Source organism: Heptranchias perlo, chromosome 4, assembly GCF_035084215.1.
Source record: "Heptranchias perlo isolate sHepPer1 chromosome 4, sHepPer1.hap1, whole genome shotgun sequence".
Lineage (NCBI taxonomy): Eukaryota > Metazoa > Chordata > Chondrichthyes > Hexanchiformes > Hexanchidae > Heptranchias > Heptranchias perlo.
The window spans coordinates 76,018,741-76,037,490 of NC_090328.1; the positions used below are offsets into that span (position 1 = coordinate 76,018,741).

Sequence of the window (18,750 nt, forward strand, 5' to 3'; positions counted from 1 at the left end):
ATGCCAGTGCTGCCTGAGGGCGCTAGAATGCCACTTTCCAAAGCAGAAGTACACTTCAGTAAGAAAGCCCTTTATCTTATAATGCTATGATAAATAGCCATTAGCAACAAAGGGATTATAAATATAAATAGAATAATGCACAAACACCAACTGAACAGGAAAACTACATCTTAGAGTTTAAAGGTGATGCCTTGAAGAAACCATTTCTGCAAAATAAGGAACTAATTTGCACCAGGCTACCCACACTGTTGACTTTGCAGCCACTCTTCACAAGGACATTTTGACCAGACAAGAGAAATTTCTCATTTTGTCCTTCAATCCATGGGCTTTGGCATTTTATTTTATAGAAGCAGCACACCACAACCTGAAACTGATTAGCTGGATTCATTCCAGTTATTGGGTGAATCTGTCCAAACAGCTTGATTTCACATCTCTTCGATTTCGATATTTGCTTCAGTATGCATGCCCAATATCAATACGTGGGCCTCCAGGATTGGCCATATCTTACTCAGCTCTTGATTTTGCAAGTGGTACATCATTATGCAAATCGCTGAATGGGAAAGGTGGAACAAATTATTTTCAGTGGAAGGTGCTTATTATGGTGGAGCCATTGCTGCTCATATGTCAAAACAACAAGCTGAACCAGTATGTGGGTATAACACTGCTGCCAAAGTATCTTCTGCTCTATTTGCAGTTCCCGATCAACAAGCTGAAGCTAACTCTTAATTCCTCCTTCATTCTATAAGTTTTCTGGAATTATTCATTCTTCTAAAAAAAGCAACAGGTTTTAGTGAAATGCTCAATCTTATTATCCTATTCCTTGCCTACTTTGTTGGAGATGACTGAGGGCTGGGATCTCTACTGGGATTTGCCCAGAGCCCTTGTCAAGAATCCCTCTCCTCTCACACTGTCCACCTTGTACTAAAGGAACTTTCTGCCATAATTTTGTCCTTTGACACATATTCAACATGAAACATTCTTTGATTGAAATATACATAATGAGAAATTACTGTTTGATATCAGTGCATGGACACTCAATTTGTATCAAGTTCCATTGTCCACCAATCTAATGGAGGCATTAACCCATTTAAAATAAACAGGTTAATGCCTCCATTAAAATTGTGGAAAGAGAAATGTCAAATGAATGTGTTAAGATTTGCATGTTAATGTTGTAAGGCGTAATTTGCAGGTTATAGAGTACTAGCTTGACTTGTTGTTTTGTAAGGACCATAAAAACATTGACAATGGGTATGAGACATGCAATCTCAAGCAGGAGTAGTGATAAAATGATAATCCATATTGCCTTCACAGATACATGGACCAAGGCAGATCATATTCCAGTTTGTGCAATCCTGCTTAAAAAAAACAATAAGCTGAATAAGTTACCACCAAATCTTTTGCAATCTAAAGTGAAATAACATTCTGAAGCTGTAACTAAACTGAATTCTGAAGATTAAAATCAACCACCACTGTCGCCTCTGCTCATGCTACACAATGTGATTAGTTGACTAGACAGATTAATTTTGCTAAAGTTTTATTTTATTAAAGTCTTTATTCACGGTACCAGAGCTAAATGGTGATCTACATTCACATGCAATGCCGGAAACATTTAAGCTGGTTCAATTGACCACAGCTGTAATGCCTTTTCCTTGTGTGTTTTTTTAATAGCTCAGCTTGAGTTCTGCTTCCAAAAACCACTGCAGACTGACCTAGGATTTAGCTCAACCTTGAAACTCATTCCCTTCCCAATTTCTTCCATTGTTTCTGCCCCTTCAGCAACTATTTGGAGTAGCCATTGGACCACATTGTGCCAATTTTACGGGTGTAAAACAGGCGCAACGAAGGCCATTTTCGGGGTGCAATGTCTCACGCCCGATCAGCACCAGGGGTATGGGTGCTGCTATATTGGCTTAGACAGTTGCCCACCCACCTGAAACTGACGTTATGCCCCTTAAATGAGGTGCCTAATGCGGGTTTCAGAACCCCTCTACTGGAACGGCGTGCAATGAGCGGAGCTGGCTTTGGGCCATCACTCGGAGTCTGCACGGCACCTGTTCCGACCATTTCCAACTTAAACTGGCAATTGGGGTCCTAGGGCCAAGATTACAATATTAAAAGCAGCCTACCACCTGAAACAGGCAGGCGCTTTAGGCACCTAGCGATAGGCCCCTTTCAAAATGGTGCCGGCGGCATTGTCAGGGTTAACGGGGCAGAAAGGTCACCAACTCCATTTAGAGGCTAGACGATATGAGTTAAAATCAATCCTAGTGGCACAGAGCAAGATACTGAGAGTATAATACTAAAAAGCAATAATGAGAGAATCAGTTCAGAAAGGATTTAAAATATCCTTCTTCATAGTATCATAGTAGTTACAGCAGAGGAGGAGGCCATTTGGCCCATCGTGCCTGTGCTGGCTCTTTGAAAGAGCTATCCAATTAGTCCCATTCCCCTGCTCTTTCCCCATAGCCCTGTAATTTTTTTTCCCTTCAAGTATTTATCAAATTCCATTTTGAAAGTTACTATTGAATCAGCTTCCACCACCCTTTCAGGCAGTGCATTCCAGATCATTACAACTCGCTGCGAAAAAAATGTTTCCTCATGTCGCCTCTGGCTCTTTTGCCGATCACCTTAAATCTGTGTCCTCTGGTGACCCTTCTGCTTATTTACTCTGTTAAAACTGTTCATGATTTTGAACACCTCTATCAAATCTCCCCGTAACCTTCTCTGCTCTAAGGAGAACAACCCCAGCTTCTCCAGTCTCTCCATATAACTAAAGTCCCTCATCCCTGGCACCATTCTAGTAAATCTCATCTGCACCCTCTCTAAGGCCTTGATATCCTTCCTAAAGTGTGGTGCCCAGAATTGAACACAATACTCCAGCTGAGGCCTAACTAGTGTTTTATAAAGGTTTAGCATAACTTCCTTGCTTTTATACTGTATGTCTCTATTAATAAAGCCCAGGATCCCAAATGCTTTTAACTATATTCCCTACACGTCCTAACAAGTGACAATACTTTTGCATGAAACTAATCTTTCACTGACTTTTATGATGCAATGTACATAGATGACATGATGTGCCAGTTCAGACCTTCAGTAAACACATGATCAACCTGTAATGTGATTAATGCCATAGGAATTCTTTCATGTTACAGCCTGTCTTTTGAAGTTAGCTTTCGCACCTTGTAAAATGGAGCGCTAATGTCAAGGTATTACCATCGTCTGGCAAACATTTTCCTTTAATGGTTCAGAAAAATTAAATGTGTCTATTCCACTATCTGTCCAACTGCATACACTAACATTTCAAATAGTCTGTTTATTTTTGATCCATGACAGTGATTGTAGCAGCAATTCCAGCTCGGTGGTTAAAAGGCAAACAGCATACGAACTACCCAGGCCTTTCAAAGTACTTATGATTTCATTAACTTGGGGCACTGGGTTTTTGGTCCAGTTCCACTGTCTTCAGTTGTCAACACTTGCAAATAAGCACTTGGACTCCATTCCTGTTGTTGGAGAACTCAAGGCAGCGCTGACTGGTAAAACCCTAAGCTATGGAGAGAATATTGGCAGATAGCAGACTAGTATAGTTAGCAGGTTAACAAGCAAGACTGTCGAACTTGACTAACTGTGCCCAGCCAACCTGCATACCAGGGTGATTTTGTGCAACTCCATTATCCTATTCTTTTCAGATTTTAATTATTAATTTTAGTTGTTCAAATCAATTATTATCAGCCCAAAAGTCAAAATAGATTGTTTTAAAAATTGCGTGCCGCAGTAGGTTCCACTTTGGAAGATGGATTCAAATCGAGCCCAAAATAATGAATGCGAAGTCTGCTCTGATGGCTCTAAGGGTGATAAGTGAATTTGGTCAGTGTCAAGAAAATTCCTAGTAGATGAGAGTTCCCAATAGAAAATTGTTCAGAATTCACTACAAGTAATTGGCAGTAAATTAACATCTTAAATAGAGATGTTACGGTGCCTGCCCAAAAATCCAACTCTGAAAGTTATGCATTATACCCCATCTCACCAAAACAGTGCAGATTTTTGGCCCCCCTTTCCCTTCATGTTTCCCTGCCACCTCTTAATCCCTTGCCCCATCAACCTTGGGAAAGACTGTCGTTGAATTGAGTTGCATTTTAATGCTTTCTAGAAGCTTTCTGAAATCCCCCTCCCCTTGTGACACACTCCTTTAATTCTCCCCATCCCTTTGAATCTCATTTACATGCAATGTTCCTCTCCTACCAGTGCTGTCATCCTTAGATCCACCTGAATTTGTAGCTGGAGTTGTGAACAATTGGAAATGAGTTAAAGCTGGAGAACTGAGTGCTATTTGTACTTGAGATTCAGGGAACTCTTAAAGCAGTGAAAACCAAATTAGATCTGACTTACACCTCAAGATGAAAATTAGCCCCCATATACAGTAAACCACATATCTTTGTGAATATTGTGGTACTGCTGAGCCAACTGTTCTCCAAAGGGATTGTGTGTATAAGAAACAGCACATTTCGTGTGTCAGCACTTCAGTTTACCTTGCTGTGTGCACAAAGATAAATTAGGCTTACAGAATCCTTATGAAATCTGTATTCTGCCTTCACTGAGGAACAAGATTGCTCACTTCCTTTCTGAGAAATACTCTATGTCAAATTCTATAAGAAGAATTGAAAGGAACTTGCCTGATTTGTTTGTTTGATTAATTCTTTGTGAAGTGTTTACAGACTTTTGGTTCTGTAGTTCAATATCTCGCTTGTACTGCTTGCATCATAAATAACTCTAACCATGGATAAACCTGTTCATAGTTTAACTGGTTACAAAAAGTATCTGGCATGGCTGATATTATCTGTCTTCTGAAATGATGTGAGATGTAGTTGAAATCTATTATGCAGCGGCAAGTTTACAATAAAGAGAGAGGCTGGCAGATTATATCCCATATACTCAACATGTAAGGTCAAAATATGGATCTATGGAAACTCCCCTTTGTAATGAGAACATGTTAAAAAAAAAGGTATTGGGAGCAAGCTTGAATTATAGCAAGTGTAAATTGTAAAACATTTTAAAACTACAAAAATATGGTTTGAAAAAGGGAACGAGGGTTATTCAGTTTAATACTGCTAGAAGAATTTGGTGGAATCTACCTTGCTCATAGATATGCAGAAGCTTTTTCTGAGTTGTGATAAGAACATAAGAAATACGAGCAGGAGTAGGCCATACGGCCCCTCGAGCCTGCTCTGTTGGTTTCTCTGACGATGATTGTGCTGAATGTTAATCTGTTAAACTGCAAACACAAATCTGAAAAAAATCTTTCATCTTTCACAGTCCTGTTTGGATGAGTGGATCAGTCTCAAGAATTTGACAGTCAAGAGAGGCTATTTCCCCTGGCTGGAGAGATTTACAAGAATGTTGCCAGGGATTAAAAATTGCAGCTACAAGGAGAGATTGGATAGGCTGGGGTTGTTTTCCTTGGAGCAGAGGAGGCAGAGGGGAGACTTGATTGAGGTGTACAAAATTATGAGGGGCCCAGATAGAGTAGACAGGAAGTACCTGTTTCCCCTAGCAGAGAGCTCAAGAATTAGAGGACATGGATTTAAGTTGATTGGCGGAAGGATTAGGGGGGACATGAGGAAAAACTTTTTTACCCAGAGGGTGGTGTGTGAATGGAATTCGCTGCCTGAATTGATGGTAGAGGCAGGGACCCTCAACTCTTTTAAAAAGTACCTGGACCTGCACCTAAAGTGCTGTAAGCTGCAGGGCTACGGACCGGGTGTCATAGAGTCATAGAGTTATACAGCACGGATAGAGGCCCTTCGGCCCATCGTGTCCGCGCCGGCCATCAAGCCCTGTCTACTCTAATCCCATATTCCAGCATTTGGTCCGTAGCCTTGTATGCTATGGCATTTCAAGTGCTCATCCAAATGCTTCTTGAATGTTGTGAGGGTTCCTGCCTCCACAACCCTTTCAGGCAGTGAGTTCCAGACTCCAACCACCCTCTGGGTGCTGGAAGGTGGGATTAGAATGGGCACCTGGTTGTTCTTCAAGCCGGCACAGACACGATGGGCCAAATGGCCCCCTTCTGTGCTGTATCTTTTCTATGGTTCTATGGTTCTATGGAGAGTCTAGAACTAAGGGTCATAGTCTCAAGACAAGGGGTCAGACGGTTAGGACCGAGATGAGGAAAAACCTGTTCACTCAGAGGGTGGTGAATCTTTGGAATTCTCTACTCCAGAGGGCTGTGGATGCTCAGTCATTGAGTATATTCAAGACTGAGATCATAGATTTTTGGACACTAAGGGAATTAAGGGATATGGGGATAGGGCGGGAAAGTGGAGGTGAGGTAGAAGATCAGCCATGATCTTAGTGAATGGCGGAGCAGCTCGAGTATGGCCTACTCCTGCTCCTATTTCTTATGTTAAGGTGATCACATGCATGTAATGGGAGTAAGATGAGGAAACCGGTGCAGATCGGTGGCTCTTATCTTCAAAGTCTCATACATAGGCCTCTGAATTGCTCAACTCACAATCCTGTTGGTTACACAGGGATCGGACCCGACAATGCCCTCCAGCACTGACCCCACCAGAATTTGCATAGTCAGTCAGGTGGGACTTAATTTGCTTGGGGCTGGCAGGCACAAGCACCACTTCGGGTGCATCTCTGGTACCCGTCTTCTCTAGCAACCACCCCTCCAAACCCTGGCCATGGTGATATCAACCTCTAAGCAAAGGGGGATAATCTGGAATAATTTTTCAGAAAAAAAGTTAAAATCTCCAGGGGCCCAGACTGCTCGCCTGATCTAGGCCCACCTATGTCCTGGTGGAGACCAGTATGCTACCACATATTTGGCATACCAGCTGCCACTATGATGCCAGGTCTCTCTGAGGAGTGGGAACTCTCAGCTCAGGGAGTCTCTACTCCTTTCTGGCTCCACCCCAGGCTATCATTTACTTTGTAATGGGTAGATGGAAGTTCCTCGCTTTACCTGGCATTGAGGAAACGCCCTGAAATGTCAGACACTTGGCACAACTAGGTCTCTATCGTTTTCCTGGGGGTTCTCTGAGAAATTGGGGGGGGCATAGGGGGTCATTTTAACTTACCTCACCCAGTGGGAAGCTGACGGGAACAGATTGCCCCCCCCCCATTTTACACATATGGGAGGCAAAATCAGGCGGGGTGTAAAGTTACTGCCATAATATTTAGAAGAATCCAAAATTAGCAACCATGTTTGTTGAACCTACAGCCACTTCCAACACTATGAAAAAGTAAAAAAGTGTCCAAAACTGTTTCAAAGCTAATAAAAGATGAGAGAACACAATTTAATAACTCAATGTAGGTTCATATTATCCATCCTGGAGCACCTACTGGAACAAAGAAAGGTCACAGGTTTCAAGGCAACAGAATATGAGGTCTGTAGCAACATAGTATTGTCCCAAAGGACTGAGGTCAAGGAGTTGGTTTCATATGATGTCCATTTGAAAAAGATCTCACGGGAAATTAATTGCTATTCAACCTTCTTCATCCAAGTAATTTCAATTATATAGATACTCAAGGGTATGACAGACAGTTTTAAAAACAGGTATGTGCCCTGATCTCTTGAAGTATTTATTTTCTATGGAATTTTAGAGGTGCTTTAACTTCTTTATTCAAGAATAAAAATATAATCCACTCACATTGATCAACTATGACTTTTAAAACTACTGTTCTATCAGATAAGGTCCTTTTTTTTATTTATAATTACTTGATTAAGGAGGTATGGATGACTCAAGACCTATTAAATACAATTCCCACAGGGAAGAACCAGCCAGAGCCTTGCAAGCAGCGGTCAGTTTTCTCGGGCCTAAAGCAGCTAAACCAATAGTCCTCAAAGGGATCGTTGAAAGCTGCCACAAAAAGAGAAGTAAAAAAAAGGACTTTCCTGAATGTGGATCCAAGAGGAGCAGAAGTGCTGCTGCCGGCCATCCCCCACCCAATCTCTCCTTCCGGACTCACCATGGGCCCGGTGCTAGGGTCCCCGCTGGCTGGCTTTTGTTCACTTAAGGATGAGTGCGTTGTCTCCTGGGGCACGATTGGAACCCCGAGCATGCCAGTCAAGTTCTGATGATGCAAGAGGGCCCATTTCATGGGTCTTCTTGCACATCCTTTTCGGCGCGGCAGTTGTTGCTGCCGCTGGGTTCGGAGGCGAACCAATTTCTGCCCCCCTGTCTCTTACAAAATCATGGCTGCAGAAAAATACAGTGGCAGATGATGTTAATATCTGAATTCAATTTAAATGTTATTTAACAAAAGACCAAATCTAGATCGTGAAAATGTAATCTTAGCTTGTCTACTCTTTTCCATTGGATATTTTTGAAGTTAAAGCAATCTCTGGCACCAGGACCTAGACTGAGACTGTACAAATTCATTTGACTTAGCTGCTTTAGCCATCACTGAACCATCTTACTGTGTTGCATAAAAACCAGATATCCAACGAAAAGTTAAAATTCATTTGCCACCAGTTCCCATTTTTCATTCTTCATTGTAATCATTCAGCATTTTAAAAACTGCAATTCCTTCATCAATTATAGACAGGCCATTGACAGTTAAATTAAATAAAGTAAAATAAAACAACCCGGAATCTAATTCCTCTGACTTTTAGAAGAAAGATTTTCAGCAAATAAATGATTGCGCTAAAATGTAGCTGGATTTTAAATAGTAAAATTACCGGAATGAAAAAGCCATAGGAATTCACAGGGGAAGAAATGTACTTCTCGCAATATTTCAAAATAGGCTTTTAAAAGACTCAGAGAAAAGTGATACTGTAGTTGGTACATGATGTGATGCCTGAGCTAAAGTAATGGGAAACATCAACTACCATGATAATGTGTACATTTTAACTAACTTACTGTTTGACTTGAAAGAGAATATTTTAGTAGCCACTCCCATGATTTACCCAAGTCCCAGAGAGACATTTGGCTATAACCCAACATTATTGAGGATCAGCAGGAAAGATCTCCATAATGGAAAAACCCACAGTAACAAACCCTGCAAGAATTTAATCAGCGGAGACAAGTTAAGATCAAGGTTAGTTAACAATTATTTATTTTATTAATAGAAGACTTCAAATGTAATGGTCATCAGCTTAAAAGGAAAATGCATCCTTTATGAAGTCAAGGGTTACAAAAGGGTAATCTGGGGAGCAAGTTGCTCAGGAAAACCAGTATGGTTGTACAGCAAAATTATAAAGGAACTGCTTTAGGCTGGTTCAGTGAATGAAAACTGTAATCATTTTAGAGTACCACTTTTGGACATTTAAAAAAAAATACGTAGTGGGGATTGAATCATTTCCTTTTTCAGAAACAATGCAGGAATCAAGCACTCACTCATCAAGTATGGCAAGGTCTTATGTAGTTCAGAGCTCCCTCCAGATGCCTTCATTCTAGTCCATATAACTTTCTCCATTTGATCTAAAAACAGATAATCATTATGCTGCTGGCCTCATTGAGTGTAATAGCCCACTTACTGTTAGTTAGTGCTAAATGGGGCCTAGTAACCTTTGAGATTGTACCTCCAACTGAACAATGCCATGCTCCAACACTGCCTTAAGATTGTAATGATATCAGTTTGAATACAAGCATTTGGAGATGTTCAAGTATCAATGTTTCAATTAAGCAAAAACCAGTTAGATTCAGACTGGAAAAGTGAGGCAGTCTGCAAGATGGAGGTTGTAAACTCCTGAAAATGAAGTGTTAAACTGCAATAAGCTATTTGGAGGTACAGTCTTCAGGTGACTAGGCTTCAACTGAGCACATATTCAAAGCAGTGATTGATTCACAACTGGAAAGTTTTGCCACATTGAAATCTTCAAAGGGTTTCACACATCAAACCATTGTAATACAAACAGGGTCCTTTATTGACACCCAAGGTGAGCTTCAGATTGGATAATCATCAGTGACCCCTTGTACTTTGGGAAATGCAGCCATGTGGTGATATTGGACAGCCCCGTCATGCTATTTAGTGGGAAAGGAGATAAAACTGCTGATCATGCTGACCAGTGCATCAGTCATCTATGAGCAGCACATTAACCGATGCTGTACTACTAACCGGCAATGAGCAATCGGCATAACAGTTGAGGTGTTGTGGTGAACTTGCAAACCACTGACAATGTTATTCTTTTGTTGGTGTTGAGGATGGCAAAGCTCTGAAGCATGCAGTCCTCTCCATTTTTCAGTTATTAATTTTAATGACTGAAAAATCAGGAGGGGCATGAACTGGAGGCAGTTACCAACCTATTCCTAGGTGCTGATTTAAACAGTTGCTCCGAATCCGGGATCTTAATGAGGGTAAGGCACAAAATGGTATAAGGACACTAGCACACAAAATGCAGAGAAAAGGGCGGCTACATGACCAAGACATAACCTTAGACAAAACTGTATAGATAAGTGGGCAGCAGAAACAATACAATCGGAGGTCAAAAGTTGTGCACTGAGGATATTAGAACCATGCAGGCAGTAGTCAGGAAAAGGACTAAAACAATCAAATAAGAAATCTGAAATCCTATCTTCTATCAAGGGTAAAGGAGAGGAACATAAAAGAAAATTGTGTGGATGATGTGGAATGTAGTTAAGCCCAAAACTTGCCCAGGTGCTGAAAGGGCAGTCCCGCTGCAGCACCACTGGGATTTTGCAGCCAGGCTGGGTGGGCTCACTCTTGGCAGTGGGAATCCTGCCAGTGGGGTCCCAATGATGTTGAAGGTGTGGGTGCAAGTCCCACCCTGCCGGAACACCGTCACTGGGAGTAGAATCCCAGCCAGGGTATAAACCATTAATACAGGAACATAAGGTCGGCCGATCATGGGGCAGGCAGCTTGAGATCAGGGGTTGGTGGGGGGGGTGGTCGCGCGATCGCAGCAGCGAGGGGAGGATGCGATCGTCAGAGGGGTGACTGAAGGTTTGCTTGAGAGGCTTCCAACTGCACTGTGGGAGCCTGATTTAAATATGTTAATGAAGTACCATGCCTCTCCAAGACGGGACACAGGCACGCCTTGCAACCCACCACCGTAAAAATGGCGATGGAGCCTGTAGGCAGCGGGTTCGGGACACATTCTCCGATTTTACATTTTTAAACCCCCCCCCCCCCCAATCATGCGGGGGTTAATATTGACCCCACTGGTTCGGAGCCTACAGACAGGTCGACAGTGACAGATTATGCACCATAATCACAGTAACAGAAGATCTCATTTGTGATTTTGATTAGGGCCGTTTCAGTGCTGTGGCAGGGATGGAAAACTGATTGAAGAGATTTAAACTTGGAGTTGTGGGAAAGATGGACATGGATTTGGGAGGCGACAACATGTTCAAGGATTTTGGCGAGGAAAGGGAGGTTGGAGATGGGGTGATAATTTGCAAGGGCGGGGGGGGTTGGATTTTTTGTGCAGCGGGATGATGATGGTAGTTTTGAAAGGGATGGAGACCCTACCTGAGGAAAGGGAACCATTTACAAATGTCAGCTAGCATGGGGGGGGGGGGGGGCAGGAAGATTTGGCTTGCTGAGCAAGAACAAGGGGGGAAGCAGCAGAGGCAGCTGAATGGATGATCTCCGTGAAGTCCATGACCTCCTTGCACTTGTTGGAAATGAGGGTGGAGGGGTAGGGGAGAAGGGTTTAAGAAGACAGTAGTGGAGAAAAGAAGCTGGGGGTTATCTTTGCTCTTCAGGGTGATCCTGGAGTAATGGGCGGTTTTGGTAGAGGAGAGGGAGGCCTAATAGTGATGTGATCCAACCTGATCTGGTGATGATTAGCTGTGCGTCAGAAGCGCTTCAAGTCTGCACTCCTAGGACTTGAGGGAACGAAGATCAGGACCATACCAGGTGGAATGACCAGAATGGGAGAGAGTATAGCTTTGTCTGTGATTGAGACCATGGGAGTAGAGGAGCCATGTCAGATTGCAAGGTCAAGCAGATTGCTGTGAATGGGAGTAGGAGAGTTTATATGGAGGGAGAGGTTTAGGGAGGACAAATGGGCAGTGAAATCAGAGGAGAGACGAAGGTTGAAATCACTGAAGATGAGGAATTGCTCAGTGCAGAGTCTGAGAGAGAAAAAACTGGAGGATATCTCAGGGAGAAACTCAAGATGGGGCTTGGGGGAGAGAATTCCCAAAGTCCAGAGTGTTAGTGATGACATCCATGTGGCATCCAGATATCTGCATGCAATCCTAATGATTTAATGCAGCACAAGGAGTTCTACTCAGTGTCTACGTAATCAGTACCCATTTTGAAGACGACAGCCCATTGAAATCGATGGACAGAAAATCGGAGGTGGTAAGCTTGCAATTTCCCAATGCACTCACAGCATACGAGGCATCGTTCACATGTGAGGTCTCAGAAACTCTGTAGTGCTGAGATGTTGGAAATTTGTAGAGCACAAAAACGGGCTGATTTCCTGATCAGGTGCTCCTGTCCACTAATTTAAATGGATATAAAATCAAGGTCTTCAGGCTTGTGATTTCCCAATCAGCACTTCCTCAATGGAAACATCCAATTAGGTTCATCTCTAAAGATTGAGAACCTGTGTCCACCTTCTATCCCAGCTTGTGTGTGAGTAAATGAACATTCACCATGCAAGTGGGTTGTGATGTAAGGCTGATTTGTGAGGTTATCTTTCTGCATGAAATCAGGTGCAGCTTGAGCTGGCAGTAGTAAAGTGTGCCCTGCCTTGTGAATTCTTAGCATGCATCCTCAGTCATGGTTGCATAGAAAAGAAAAAGAAAAAGAACGAACAAATGAACTTGTATGTATATGGTGCCTTTTACATACTCAGGGCATCCCATAGCATTTCACAGCCAATCAAATAAATTTGAAATGTTTTCACTGTTGTAATGTAGGGAAACAGGTAGTGAAATACTGGTCAGCCTTAGCTTAGCAAAGTTCCTCATTGTTAAACTTTTTCCCAATCTGCTCCCACGTTCTTAGACTATCAGACAAAGTATTGACTCTGTCTGCCACCTCAGGCCAAGCAAAATGGACCAAGCTACTGTGGGGAGACTGCCTCTGAGGCCTCAAAGCGGTAAACCCTTCTTTCCTGGACTTCTTGCACAAAACCCCCCAAAACAGCATCAAATAATAGAAGTTTTCAGTATCTTTGATCAACCATTTCCAAGTTTGTTCCCAAAAAGAATTAAGGAAACCCTTTAAATCATAGCCACAGCCTGTAAGAGGTGTAATTACATGCTATTTCCTGCTCTGTCACTGATAGTGAACTTCCACTGGTGGGCCCAATCGGGGCTGGGAATTGAATATGCATAATTCATGAGGTTAAACTTGCGTCAGCGCCAGGACTGGAAATCACACTGCCGTGTGTCTGCAGTTCTCTCTCTATCTATCTACCTTGAACTCTGTCCTTTACTGAATTGTAGAAGTAGGATTAGCAGTCTCTATCTGAACCAAAATTATTGCTGCATGCACCAGTATATGGACAGGTTCTGAATTTACCCCATGGTAATTCCAATGCAAATTCATTGATTATTTTTTGTGATCCCAGTAACCTCCAGGATCAATTCTGTGGGACATCTTTCCTTTAACAGTTGTGTCCAGCTGCAGAACAAGGCCAAGGTCCATAACACAGAACAAGTCAATCAAGAGGTAATGATTAGTTGATGCCTAGCTTGGGTTTTAAAAGACTGTAGATTGTAGCAGGACAAGAACAGTGAGGGGGAGAAAGAGTTCCAGTTTTGAGCATAGCTAAAACCACTAACTAAATTATGTTAGGAATACTGGAGGCCTGCCTGCACATACCCTACCCACATATCTTTGCCCAATGCACTCAAGCTAAGTGCCAGTTCTTCATAATAAATGTGAATAGCACTTTCTGATGCAGTGGTTCTCATACTTCTTTCAGTCTGGGGCCCTCCAAAAGACTAATAGGCCCTGAAATTCTGGGAGCCCCATTATGTTGACAGAACCGTGGCAGAGGTTCATGGTCACCTTTGGTAAGGATGCAGAACCTGACCCAAATTGCAAGAACAGGGTCACTTAAATACTATGGGCATCTGGCCCATGCCTGAAAGGGTGCACCAAAGGCGGCTGCTGTCGAAAATCTGATTAGTGCATGTCAGTCTGACTCGAGGCCCAAGAAAGACAGAAGAGGAACTTCGGTTAAATTTTAAAAGTGGTCTAAGGGGAGCATCCTGCCATTTTTGGAGAGGTAATCAATCCTGAGGGAATCGATTATCTTTTCCTGGTGTGGTCCTAGAGCCTTTGCCACCAGCACTCAGCCCAAGAACTCTCGCATACAAGACTTCTTAACTCGGGGGGTGGGGCAGAAAACTTGCCCACTTGTCCCCACAAAATTTCCTGGGCTACTTGCACAGGGCAGAATGCGAGTTGCAAACAGGTTCTGCCTCAAATTCTAGCCCCTGTTCAGCGATCTGCCTGACTTCCATCCTGGCACTCAATTGGAATTTTGGGGCCTCAGCCTTTTACTCCCCTCGAGCTAAGAATACTGGTAGGGACGAGATTACTTTAAGCTGTTTTCCATTGGGAAATGCACGGAGTGATTGCTCGCCTGAACAAGTGAGTCAGAGACACAAGCGATTTTTATGCTCGTGCCTCATTTCTTTCAGCAGGCGAGCTGCCAGCGCTACTTATGATGCTGATTGGCAGCTTGCCTAAAGGGGGGCGGATAATAGGGCCTTCCTGACATGATTTAATGCAGCCTGCACCTCTTAAAGGGGAGGTGCTCTTTGGCTGCAGACATCCGGAATTCACTTTAATTCACTTTACAACAATCAAATTGGCAGAAAGATCTAGTGCTGGAAGGGCCCCCAGATTCTCTGATGCTGCATTGGACGTCCTGGTGAAGGGAGCCAATAGGATGAGGGTGATGCTTTTCCCGCCATGTGCCGAAGGATTTCCCGACGTGTCTCGGCAGCAATGGCAAGAGGTTGCAGAGGAGGTCAATGCCAGAAGCATTGCAGACAGTGCCTGGCAACAATGTAGGGATAACTTTAATGACCTGGCCAGGGTTCCTAAGGTAAGATTCCTAACTCTTATCTGTGTTACTCTCTGCTGAGCCCTGCACTACCTGTAGCCCCAGCACTCATGAGCCTTCCCTTCTCCACTTCCAATCACTCGCCTCCAAACACAGCAGCACACTTCACCCTGCCACCTTCTGCTGCTACTGCCACACTCTATACCTGCTACTGACCTCACAATTACTTCCTTCACTTCCCCACATCCCTGCCCCCTTTCACGCAACATCCACACTATTCTTCTGTGCCATGCACATCCTCAAGACATCTCACCAGGCTACCACTAACACATTCCCTTCTTCCTTGCAGGAGAAGCTGGCACACAGTACACTCCAGCAGAAGCTCAGAAGAGGTGAGAGATCAGACCTGCATGTCCTGTCCCCGCTGGAGGAGGAGGTGCTCGATATCATGGCAGGGGCGCGTCAGGACCATGGCAAAGCTGGAGGACAAGCCCTGCAGGGTTTCTGCACGTCTTACCTTCTTTTTCCCTTTTCGCTGCAATCTCACACTACACACTCTGCTTGACAAAGTGCAGCTGCTTTGACCAGCCTGCATGTCCTGTCTCTGCTTACCCTTGCCGCTAACTGCTAACCCTTGTCCCTCTCTTCCATTTTAGGTTCAGGCAGCTGTGTACACAGTTCTGGGCACCGCACCTTAGAAAGGACATATTGGCCTTGGAAAGAGGAGAGCGTAGATTCACTAGAATGTTACCAAGGCTACAAGGGCTAGATTATGAGGAGAGATTACGTAAACTAGGCTTGTATTCCCTGAACTATAGAAGGTCAAGGTGTGATTTGATTGAGGTTTTTAGGTTTTTGAAAGGAATTGATAGGGTACATAGGGGTAAATTTTAATGGGGAGCTAGGAAGAGAGCAGTGGGGGGGAGGTGTATTTCCGGATGGGAAACTCGGAAGTATGGGTTTCCCGGACGTCATTACGATTTTGACGTAAGGAAGTCTTTCAATTCTTTTCAGTAGGTTTCCCGCCCAACAGCCAGCCAGATTGACAGGGAGAGCAGCCAGAGAGCGGATGTCAGCAGGTAAGTCTTAGATTGGGTGGGGGGGGGGGCGGTCATCAGGGGCTCAGTCACGGGGGGGTCGGACATCGGGGGAGGGTGGTCATTGCGGGGGGTGGACATCGAGGAGGGGGGGTCGGACATCGGGGGGTGGGAGCAGTCACCGGGGTGGTCAGTCATCAGGGGCTCAGTCATGGGGGCAGGGCATTGTGGGGGGGGGGTTCAGAGCTCGGTCATCGTGGGGGGTGGGTCGGAAATCGTGGGAGGCATCGAAGATCTTAGGGGGATCAGAGATCGTGGGGGGATCGGTGATCGTGGGGAGGGTCAGGGATCGTGGAGGGTGTTCTGGAATGGCTTACTCCTGTTCCTATGTTCCTATGGCCTGAAGATAAGTCCCGGGAGGGGGGATGGGGTGGCAATGGGTGGGGGGATGATCATGAGTGTTATGGAGTTGGGGAAGGACTCCTACTCGTCCTAGCTCCAGAGCAATGATTACTGATTGATTTTTTAAAAAATGTACTTACATTTTGTTGCCAGCCGCAGGGGCCACTGAAGAATTCTAATTGGAGCAGGCCCGGCATCTGCTAGCTAATCGCTAACCATTTTCTGCAAGGGGGCATATGGTGGGTGACCGCCCGTAATGGCGCCTTTACCAATAATGGCTCCTTTACTTCTATATTTCTAACACATCTGTTTCTCACTCTCGCCCTCACTTTTGATTCTCCCCACTTTGGTTTCTAATCTCCCTCACTTTGCTTTGTCTCTAATCCCACTTTTGTATCTTTTTCACTTGCTTTTCTTCTCATGCTCTGTACTTTCCTTTTTCCTTTTTAATTTCTTCATCATCGGTTTCCTTTTCATTCTGCTTCCTAAAACAGTGGAGCTGCCATGTGGGGAGCATCATGGGGCAGATGAGGAAGCCAGAAGAGTCACTGTATCCCGCTGGCGCTAGGACATAAAAAGCAGAGGGATTGAGAGACTTAAAAAAAAGTACAGGAGAGAAAGCTTTCAAATGGAAAGTGTGACATCAAACACAAAGTACAGCAAAGGGTGACTCCAAAACAAAATATAGGAGGGAGCGACTTCAAACAAAAAGTACAGGAGAAAGAACCTTCAAACAAAAAGGACAGGAGAGGGACCCTTCAAACAAAAAGTACAGGAGAGGGACCATTCAAACAAAAAGTACAGGAGAGGGACCATTCAAATAAAAAGTACAGGAGAGGGACCCTTCAAATAAAAAGTACAGGAGAGGGACCATTCAAACAAAAAGTACAGGAGAGGCACCCTTCAAACAAAAAGTACAGGAGAGGGACCCTTCAAATAAAAAGTACAGGAGAGGGACCATTCAAACAAAAAGTACAGGAGAGGCACCCTTCAAACAAAAAGTACAGGAGAGGGACCCTTCAAATAAAAAGTACAGGAGAGGGACCCTTCAAATAAAAAGTACAGGAGAGGGACCATTCAAACAAAAAGTACAGGAGAGGGACCATTCAAACAAAAAGTACAGGAGAGGGACCATTCAAACAAAAAGTACAGGAGAGGGACCATTCAAACAAAAAGTACAGGAGAGGGACCCTTCAAACAAAAAGTACAGGAGAGGGACCCTTCAAATAAAAAGTACAGGAGAGGGACCCTTCAAACAAAAAGTACAGGAGAGGGACCATTCAAACAAAACGTACAGGAGAGGGACCCTTCAAACAAAAAGTACAGGAGAGGGACCCTTCAAATAAAAAGTACAGGAGAGGGACCCTTCAAACAAAAAGTACAGGAGAGGGACCATTCAAATAAAAAGTACAGGAGAGGGACCATTCAAATAAAAAGTACAGGTAAGGGACCATTCAAACAAAAAGTACAGGAGAGGGACCCTTCAAACAAAACGTACAGGAGAGGGACCCTTCAAATAAAAAGTACAGGAGAGGGACCATTCAAATAAAAAGTACAGGAGAGGGACCATTCAAACAAAAAGTACAGGAGAGGGACCCTTCAAACAAAACGTACAGGAGAGGGACCCTTCAAATAAAAAGTACAGGAGAGGGACCCTTCAAATAAAAAGTACAGGAGAGGGACCATTCAAACAAAAAGTACAGGAGAGGGACCCTTCAAATAAAAAGTACAGGAGAGGGACCATTCAAACAAAAAGTACAGGAGAGGGACCCTTCAAACAAAAAGTACAGGAGAGGGACCATTCAAACAAAAAGTACAGGAGAGGGACCCTTCAAATAAAAAGTACAGGAGAGGGACCATTCAAACAAAAAGTACAGGAGAGGGACCATTCAAACAAAAAGTACAGGAGAGGGACCATTCAAACAAAAAGTACAGGAGAGGGACCCTTCAAATAAAAAGTACAGGAGAGGGACCATTCAAACAAAAAGTACAGGAGAGGGACCATTCAAACAAAAAGTACAGGAGAGGCACCCTTCAAATAAAAAGTACAGGAGAGGGACCCTTCAAATAAAAAGTACAGGAGAGGGACCATTCAAATAAAAAGTACAGGAGAGGGACCATTCAAACAAAAAGTACAGGAGAGGGACCATTCAAATAAAAAGTACAGGAGAGGGACCCTTCAAACAAAAAGTACAGGAGAGGGACCATTCAAACAAAAAGTACAGGAGAGGGACCCTTCAAATAAAAAGTACAGGAGAGGGACCCTTCAAATAAAAAGTACAGGAGAGGGACCATTCAAACAAAAAGTACAGGAGAGGGACCCTTCAAACAAAAAGTACAGGAGAGGGACCCTTCAAATAAAAA

The 18,750-nt window shown here is 43.7% G+C and overlaps 1 protein-coding gene across 4 annotated transcripts in view; it reads right to left on the minus strand.

The window, feature by feature from the left end:
* Window positions 1-18,750, minus strand: part of agtpbp1 (ATP/GTP binding carboxypeptidase 1) — a 399,257-nt gene that overhangs the window by 28,303 nt on the left and 352,204 nt on the right. For 3 of the 4 annotated variants that reach the window (XM_067983161.1, XM_067983160.1, XM_067983162.1), the window contains one exon: window positions 9,100-9,428. The exons of the other annotated variant lie outside the window; for it this stretch is intronic. In XM_067983161.1, coding sequence (XP_067839262.1) covers window positions 9,274-9,428 — 155 coding nt within the window. In that variant the 3' untranslated portion in view covers window positions 9,100-9,273. Of the gene's footprint in view, window positions 1-9,099; window positions 9,429-18,750 lie in introns of those variants that run through there. 4 annotated transcript variants of the gene reach the window in all.